At 59.1% G+C, this 8,975-nt stretch overlaps 1 protein-coding gene across 1 annotated transcript; it reads left to right on the top strand.

The window, feature by feature from the left end:
• Positions 1 to 556: 556 nt before the first annotated feature.
• Positions 557 to 7,786, top strand: LOC122158453 (ubiquitin-conjugating enzyme E2 Q1-like). Its single transcript, XM_042815130.1, has 13 exons — positions 557 to 844; positions 1,338 to 1,442; positions 1,743 to 1,847; positions 2,226 to 2,276; positions 4,229 to 4,369; positions 4,809 to 4,893; positions 5,164 to 5,224; positions 5,717 to 5,807; positions 5,897 to 5,955; positions 6,229 to 6,277; positions 6,475 to 6,570; positions 7,054 to 7,120; positions 7,360 to 7,786. Exons 1-13 carry the CDS (start codon positions 557 to 559, stop codon positions 7,389 to 7,391), a joined length of 1,230 nt encoding a protein of 409 aa, XP_042671064.1. The 3' UTR covers positions 7,392 to 7,786.
• Positions 7,787 to 8,975: the final 1,189 nt, after the last annotated feature.

The raw sequence follows: 8,975 nt of genomic DNA, 5'->3' as shown, positions 1-8,975 counted from the left end.
CCGGGAGCACCGGGATGGGGAGCTGGGGGGGCACCGGGAACCGGGTAGAGGGAGGGAACCGGGCAGATCCCGGTGTTCCACGCAGCAGCCCCCGCTCTGTGCTGGCTCGGTACCGGTTGGATCTGGGGGAGAACGTGGACCCGCTCCGCTCCGCTCAGACCCGGACCCTCGGGAGAGCCCCGCCCGAACCGGGGGCACCGACCTTCGGAACCCCCAAACCGGGACGCCTCAGGCCCCGCCCCTCATCTGGCCCCGCCCCCTAAGCCATAGGCCCCGCCTCTAGGCTCTATTGGACCCTCCCCCTCCGGGCGCACCGAGCCCCGCCCCCTCTTCGCCCCTCCCTCCGCTCCACGCCGCCGCCATTCGTCACTTCCGGCACTCGATACAGCCCCGCTTCTCACGCTGGCGCTTCCGGCGATTGTCCCCGCCCCTTCCGTTCGCGGCGGGAGGGGTCACTTCCGGCGCGCGGGGCCATCCCGCCGCCATCTTGGGCCGGCTCCGGGGTCTGCGGCGGGGCCCGGGGCCGTCGGGGCGGAGCGGGTCCCTCCATGGGAAGATGCAGCGGGCGGGGGCGGAGGAGGCGGCGGGGTCGCAGGCGGCGGCGGGGGGAGCCGGGCGGAGCGGGGCTGGGCTGGCGGCGGCGGCCCCGGCCGGGCGGCTCCTGAAACGGGAGCTCCGGCTGCTCGAGTCCATCTTTCACCGCGGCCACGAGCGGTTCCGTATCGGCAGCGCCTGCCCGGACGAGATCAGCTGCGAGTTCGTGCCGGGGGCGGGCGCCAGGGCCGGGGGTTCCGCTTCCCGGGGGCCGCCGCCGGGTCCCGTCCGCATCCACTGCAACATCACGGTGAGGGCCGGGCGGGCGGTTAACAGGGCCGGGGCGGGCCGCGTGCCGGGGCTGCGGCGGTACCGGGCGGCGTTCGGTCGTTGGGCGGCGGCCTGGGAGAGCCGCGGGACTCGGGGGGGTTCTGCAGCACCGAGGCCGGCTTTGGCCACGCGGGGGTGGGGCGTTTGCGGGATCCCCCGGCCGGGTTGGGCTCTGGGTTCGTTCACCGTCACCCACGGAGTTTCCCGAGGGTTGTGGCTCCAACACGGGGAGCCCGGGGCTCTCTGGAGCAGCACCGTGTTAATGGCAGTGTGAGTGGGAGCCTTTCCTGCGACACTTCCAGCCCAGCTTGAGAAGCACCACCAGGCCTTATCAGCACCCGCGTGAGCCCCAGTCTCAGCCCCCACCAAATGCTCCTCAGTGCTGAGATCGCCTTGAGCTCCCCCTGAGCTGTCAGAGCGATGCAATGGGATCAGGGGTTTTACAATGCTCAGCCCCTTTTCCTTCCTCCCAGGAGTCTTATCCAGCTGTTCCCCCCATCTGGTCCGTGGAGTCGGATGATCCCAACCTGGCAGCTATCCTGGAGAGGCTGGTGGAAGTCAGGAAAGGAAATACGCTGGTGAGAGGTGCTGGTGGGGAGGGATGGGGGGGCGGCTGCTTATGGTGTCAGTGTAGAACCTGCTGAGGTGGGCTCTGCTCCCACGGAGGGTTTAGGAATCGCAGCATCGGCAGCTCTGACTCCTGTCAGCATGCCTTCCCATGCATTCTCGCTTGGGATTTTATCCTGCTGAGCTTGGAGGGCAGAAAGGAGCATCTGTGGGGTCTTTGCTCGTTGGGGAAATGGGGAGTGCTGTGGATGGCTGAGGCTCAGCTCCCTGTGCTGCTGGGTTTCTCTGACACCCCTCTGCTCTCTGTGCAGCTTCTGCAGCACCTGAAGCGAATAATTTCAGACCTGTGCAAACTCTACAACCTCCCCCAGCATCCTGATGTGGAAATGTTGGACCAACCTCTGCCGGCAGAACAGGTGAGGAACTCAGGGTGAGGATTTTTAGGCTCATTTTGGGAGCTGCCTTGTTTTAGAGGGTGAGGCTTCCTAACCCTGAAGGAGGGCTGCAGCAGGTGAAGGTCTGTCTCTTCTCCCTTGGTGCCTGGGTGGGCCCAGCTTTATCTCTGCAGTTTGATGCCTGGCAGTGTTTGAGATGTTTCTTACCTGATTTCTTCTAACTCACCTTGCTTCCCTCACCTTGCGCCTCTGGAGCTGCTCAGGTTTATAACCTATAAAGCTTCTTGGCTTTGTTCTGCCTTTAAATTGCTTCTGAGTGTAAACCTCACCTCAGAAGTGTCTCAGAAAGCAGGGGAGCGTCGCCAGCGGAAGCTCACAGTGTGATTTTTGTCCCCACAGAGCACGCAGGAAGAGGTGTCCTCTGAAGAGGAAGATGAAGAGATGCCAGAGGTGAGTGCTGTGTACCAGGCAGCTGTGAGATGTCTGTGAGAGGTGCTGAGGCCCAGAGGTCGTGTTTGGGTGAAGCTGGAGGAGGCCAGGCAGGACAAGAGACCCATGGGAGCCGGTTTAAAATTCGTTTGATTTCAACATTTTCCTGCCTTGCACCCAAATCCCGGTCACCAAGCAGGAATGGTGGGTTGGCAAAACACAAAGGACTGCAGCAGCGACCTCTGAGGGCAGGGAAACGAGCTGAGGTCAGAGCCCCTCAGATGGGTTCTCACTTTGTGCTGCCACGCTTTGCAAGTCTGAAATTTCCTCACAAGTAATTTGATTTGTGGGATGCGCGCGTGGGGCCGGGGCGCAGGGGAGCCATGGGGTGGAAATGGGACTCGTGCAGAGAAGATGAGGTGGGATGGCTCGGCGTGTGAGGGAGATAATTGGCAGGAGAGGCAGAAGCAGCCACGCTTCACTGAAGGCTGAGAATATCACGCTGAAAAACCCACAGGCTCCGGTTGTTTGGTTTGCGGTTTAAGAGATCTCTAGAAGTGGGTGGAATAATCTTGAAATCTCCATGGTGACGTCGGGCGATGCTCTTCTCCTCGGGTGCCTGAGGTCTGTGCACCTCGGAGCGCTGCAGAACCAGAGGGCAGGTCACTTGGCAGCAGCCAAGCACTCGTTGGGCTTTTAGCCAAGTGAATATCTTGCTAAACCGAGGGCCTCTACCACGCCCCCTTCCCCACAGGGGGGGGGGGTTAAACTGCTACCACGCGGAACTGGTCTGCAAGCTTTGCTGCTTCTGGGCAGATCTGCAGCTTGTAAATCCTTGTGCTCCTGTGAGCTGGGGGAGAAAGCCTCAGGAAGTGAGCTAGCAAGAAGCCTTGCCCCCTCGTGCTCTCTGCTAACGCCTTGCCTTGTGCAGCAGGCTGCGCTGTTGTGGGGAGCAAAGGTTTCAGGAGAGCAGAGCAGCAGAGCAGCAGAGCTGCGCCCTGTTGCGGAGATGCATTACATGCAGGTTAATCCACTCGAGGGATTTTCTGGGAGGATCTATTTTCCCTTTGCGACGGTCTAAAAATGTCAAAGCCCTTCCCAAAGCGCTGTTCTTCCAGAATAGCAGCAGCTAGGCAGGAGAGGCCGAAGCGACCACTTGCTCAAGAGGATTTAAAACCAATACTGGAGCCCTGCGTATCCACGGCCGTTTGCAGGCGGCCCAACTCGGCGCCCCGATGCTGTGGCAGTGGCTGCTGTGCTGCAGAAGCGATGGCTGCAGCCGTCCCTGATTGCTGCAGCTGTTTTCTGCTGATGTAACGTTGCAAGCGTCGGCCCAACGGATGCTGCTGTGGAAGGGGATGAGGGGCAGAGCCTCTGCCCTCGCTGGGGAGAGCAGTGGGAGCAGAGCGAGAGCTGAGCTGATGTAGGAGAGCCTCCAGACACGCTGTGAAACGCGACCTCTCTTGGAGAGGAAAACGTCCTGTGGGTTTTTTGTCAGTCTGTTCTTGTGCTCCTGGTGACCCGTGTTTGTTCTGGGCATCCTCAGAGCGGGGATAATCCTGCCCAGCAGCAGCGCCCACGCTTTGTTCCAGCCTCCAGAAACATGGCACGGGGCTGCTTGGAGCCGATGCGCGGCTCCCTTCGGCTCATTGGGGAGCATCTGTAAGATTAATGGCTAATTATAACCAGGCGTGAGACTTGGCAAGAGAAGGATTGAGGGAACAAAGAGCTTGTGTGAGCCCAATTTAAATCTGGAAAGGGAAGTGTGCCTGTCTGCCTGCTGGCTTTGGCACAGGACGGAGCCTGGTGCCTGAAGCTTCCTCACTGAGCGTGTCCAGGCCTCGTGCTGAAGTCTCCTCTTCCACAAAGTCCTTGGCATCCCTCAGCCCAAAGGATTCCGACCACACGTCTCTGCACTTGGAGCAGGGAGCAGCGAGGTGGGTCTGGTGCCATCTCTCCTCTGCCCTTCGCAGGACACCGAGGACTTGGACCACTATGAGATGAAAGAGGAAGAGCCGGCGGATGGAAGGAAAACGGAGGACGAAGGCATCGGGAAGGAAAATCTGGCCATTTTAGAGAAAATAAAAAAGAACCAGAGGCAAGATTACTTAAATGTACGTGCCTCCCAGGGGGAGGGAGGGTCGGGGAAGCAGAGGGGCCTGAGGCAGAGGGGCCAGCTCTGGCCACGGGTACAGCGTGGCTCTTGGGGATGGCTGAGGGTAATGCAGAGGAGCTGGAGGAGTGCTGCCAGGCTGCAGGGAAGCCTTCCTGCAGCAGGGTGTGGGGATGCCCTGTGCCCCCAGGAGCTGGGCCTCACCTCTGGCCTTGGCGAAGGGTGCTGGGTTGTGTTTTATGCTCCTGCTGCAGCTGCACTGTGTGAGCGAGGCGCTTGTTTGAGGGGAGGGAAGTTGATGCAGAGAGGAAAGGGAAAAGTTGACGGAGAGAGGGCATGGCGAGGTGTGGTTTGGGGGCTGGGCAGGAGCTGCGCTCTGGGCGTCGGTCGTGGTGAGAACAGCATAACAGTGCAGCTTCTCCCCTGCTGGTTCCTTGCAGGGTGCGGTGTCTGGGTCTGTGCAGGCCACTGACCGGCTAATGAAGGAGCTCAGGGATATTTACAGATCACCAAGTTTCAAGGGCGGTGAGTACGGGGATGCCTGGGGCTCCTCTTGTCCTTCAGGATGTGGGTCTCAGGGACGGGTCCTTCGCTGTGTGCTCGGCTGCTTTGGGCAGAGCCTCAGCTTTTGGGGTGCTGTGGCTCAGTAGGGTGCAACAGAAGCGCCCACATCACGGTGGTTTCTTTGCAGGACAGTCTGTGCTGCGGGGCTGAGGGCGTTTGCAGGCTGGCTGGTGGCTTGTCCCCCTGTCTGGTGGCCCCTCTTCTGACTCCACTTTGTTTTTTGCCTTGCAGGATACTATGCAGTCGAACTAGTGAACGACAGCCTGTACGATTGGAACGTCAAACTCCTGAAGTAGGTGGCACGGTTTGGGATGGCGGAATCTTGGTGGTGGGACCAAAGCATCCCCAGCGAGCAGGGGGCAGCGAGCAGGGCAGAGCTTGGGTTGACCTCTTAGTCTTGTGGGCAGCTGACTTCTCTCCAGAGAAAGATGAGCTGATCTGAGGGCTCTGCGAGTCTGTCTGCTGTTCCTAGAGTCCTGGAAGAGGTGCATCAGGCAAAACCCCGAGCTCTCACACCCTCCAGACACCAGTGCTGCCTTTCCCTTGGGCCGGGCGGTCTTTTATTTTTAAGCTGGCATGCAAAAAGGGTGTGATGGTCTTCTCTGGAAACCGGGAGCAGAATGCTGGCAGCGCGTGCTGTCACTGCCCTCTGGGTGTGAACCCAGGGCCCCCGTGGCAGCCGGGTTGTGCAGGTAGGGGAGCTCTGGGCTCCGAGCGGCAGCGAGCGTGGCTGAGTTGAGGTGCATCACCTCCGCTCTGAGCCTCTGGGCTTCCCTTCCGACAGGGTTGACGAGGACAGCGCTTTGCACAACGATCTCCAGATCCTCAAAGAAAAAGAAGGAACAGATTTCATCCTCCTAAACTTCTCCTTTAAAGTAAGGCTTCTCAAACCCGCCATCCTCGACGCGTGCCCTCAGCCACCAGAGGAGACGTTTCTCAACGTGTTTCCCTTCTCTCGTTCCAGGATAACTTTCCTTTCGATCCACCGTTCGTTAGGGTTGTGTCCCCAGTGCTGTCAGGGGGGTAAGTAGCTGCTGGTTCTGCTCACAGAGCTCTGCAGCTCTGCTTCCCAGAGCAGTTTTCATCAGAGTGAGGAGCACTGTGTAGCTTTGTTACTTTTAATATGTTTGTGGCAGCCTTCCTGGGAAGCGTGGTCAGTGTTGGCAGATGGTTTTTCTTGCTTTCTGTTGGTTTTGGTTTTGGTTTGAGCAAACAGCTCACCTGCAGAGCCAGGGAGGGGGGGAGGTGAGGCTGCATCCATCTGTGGCATAACTTTGCCCCTGTTCCTTCCCCAAGGTATGTCCTGGGTGGTGGTGCCATCTGCATGGAGCTGCTTACCAAACAGGTGAGTCCCAAAGCTCAAAGCCTGGTTCCTGGGTAGCTGCTCTCACCCTTCTGGCAGCCAAATCTGCCATCTGCCAGCAGCTGAGAGCTTGTGCTGCCTGCGTAGGGCTTGGAGAAGCCCTTCCTCTGCCTCTGGGAAGCTCAGCCCCGTGCTCCCATCCACGCTCATCTCTCTGCTGTGTGTGCTCTGACCCACAGGGCTGGAGCAGCGCATACTCCATCGAGTCTGTGATCATGCAGATCAGTGCAACTCTGGTGAAAGGGAAAGCACGAGTGCAATTTGGAGCCAATAAGGTAAGGGCCAATGTGGGGCAGCCGGGCAGGGCTTGGGAAGAACCAAAGAACACTGAGAAGTGCCTGGGGGTGTTTGGGGGCACGAGTGTCCTCCCTTCCAGGACCCTGAGCTCCTTCCTCCCCGTCCTTCCAGGACCCTGAGCTCCTTCCTCCCCGTCCTTCCAGGACCCTGAGCTCCTTCCTCCCCGTCCTTCCAGGACCCTGAGCTCCATCCCTTCCTCCCCATCCTTCCAGGACCCTGAGCTCCATCCCTTCCTCCCCATCCTTCCAGGACCCTGAGCTCCTTCCTCCCCATCAACAAAGATGAGAGTCTTTGGGAAGGAGAGGGGCAGGCATGTGGGGAATACCCCCTGCATTGAGTGGGCTCAAAAGGGGTTTGGAGGGGCTGATGTGAGAAGGCAGCCGGCCCCGTGTCAGCGCGGTTGGCGTGGGGAAAACCTGCAGCTGCTTTGAACTGACCGTCCCCCCCGATTTCCCTTGCAGAATCAGTACAGCCTGACAAGAGCACAGCAGTCCTACAAATCCCTGGTTCAGATCCACGAGAAGAATGGTGAGGCTTGCAGGGATGGGGAGAACCTTTCTCTTTGCTGCTTCAGAACCGCGTGGCACCGTTTGGGGTGCGGAGGGGAAAGCGCCCCAGCGAGCCGGGTGCCCTCCTGGGCAGCGCAGAGCCCTGTGCAAGTGCAGCTCAGCCTATTTGTGCTGTGCTGCTTCCTGCTGGGGATTTCCAGGCTGTAGGGCTTGCATTCCTGTGCAGCCACATCCCTCACCCGTCTGTGTTCCTTTCAGGCTGGTACACACCGCCCAAGGAGGACGGCTAGCGCAGACGCTGCGGGACCCATCTGCTCGCTCCCAAACGCTGTGCTCGGATCTCACCGCGCCTCTCCGGCTTTCTCCCAGGATATCATAGCTCTGCCTGTTGCAGGACAATAATGGCTGTTACCAACTTTAAAAGGAAACTGTTTAAGCAGTCGGACTGACTTAAAACACTTGCTGGACCCTTGTTAGCAGGCATTCTTATTAAAACAAACTTTTGAGCCTCTTGTATCGCTGGAAACTTTCGACTCTACTCCAGTCTAGAGCGTCCTCCTTACCTATGCTATGGATTTAATTTATTTTCTTATTTCATGTACACTGCTTTTTTTTGTTACAGTGTATGATGGATGTGTATGGAAAATGTATCTTTGGAGAAAAAATTACAGTTTGTTAATTTGAAGGTTAGTGGTCTAGTATTGATTTTTGCAAGCTGCTGCGTTGTTGCGTGGGGCAGCCGTGGGGGGGAGATGGATGGAGATGGAGAAATGGGCACAGCTGTGAGCAGAACCAAGCAGGGGAGTCTGGAGCAACGTTCTGGGAAGGAGGAAACCCTGCTTTGTGGGGGACTGAGAAGCTCCTCCTGCCTTTTCCCACCTGTGCTCACATCCCACCCTCCTGAACAGGCGCTGGGAGGAAGGAGGGGAGGGAGTTCAGAGTCCTGGAAGGGAGGGAAGGATGGGAAGGAAGGAGCTCAGGGTCCTGGAATGGAGGAAGGGATGGAGCTCAGGGTCCTGGAAGGACGGGAAGGAAGGAGCTCAGGGTCCTGGAAGGGAGGAAGGGATGGAGCTCAGGGTCCTGGAAGGGGGGGGAGGAAGGAGCTCATGGTCCTGGGAGGGAGGAAGGGATGGAGCTCAGGGTGCTGCAGCTCCTCTGATGCTGTGAGTCCTGGGCTGGAGGGCATCGCTGATTCATTAGCATCACAGCGAGCCCATCAGTGCCGATTCGCGGTGTTTGAATCAAAGCGATGAGGAAATCAAAGGGCGTCAGAAGAAGTTTGTTATCTCACGCGGCAGCTGCTCTGCTCGTTACCCCTTTGCCCTACTTTGAGCCTTGAAAGACGCGGCTGAGAGGAGGTTAATGAGGAGCAGCGGCCGGGCGCTGCCAGGGGCTGTTTTGAAGCGCTGCGCTGTAGGGCAGGAGGAGAAAGGGGGGCCGGGAACCTTGAGGAGCCCTCCAAGGAGAAGTGCAAAGTTCCTGGGAGGAACTGGAAAACCCTTCTGCTGGAAGGAGAGGCTGAGGGTCGGGGCTGCTGTGCGAGAGGCAGAGGGGACTCAGGCCATAAATCCCTGCAGGGAGGCACGCGGGGATGGAGCCCAGCTCTGCTCGGTGCTCTGGAGACAAACCGCGGCCCAGGAGGTGCATTGGGAGCACTGGAGTGCTGCTGCGCTGATTTAACGAGCGTTGCAATTGGGGCTGAACGCTGCCCAGCGGCTGAAGGGATGCTCAGCCCCACAGCTCCAACCCCAGCGCTGCGGAGCCCTCGAACGCTGAGCCTCGAACGCTGAGCCAGGATCTCCCTGTGCTCAGCTCGGAGCCCCACAGCCCGGCTCCCAGCGCCATAAGGAGCCGAACGGGGTGGGATTTTCTGC

The sequence above is a fragment of the Centrocercus urophasianus genome, unplaced genomic scaffold (genome assembly GCF_019232065.1).
Source record: "Centrocercus urophasianus isolate 14NV4802_14NV808 unplaced genomic scaffold, USGS_Curo_1.0 seq_1405, whole genome shotgun sequence".
Classification (NCBI taxonomy): domain Eukaryota; kingdom Metazoa; phylum Chordata; class Aves; order Galliformes; family Phasianidae; genus Centrocercus; species Centrocercus urophasianus.
The sequence above is the reverse complement of the archived record's forward strand: the minus strand, read 5'-3'. Positions and strand labels throughout refer to the sequence as shown.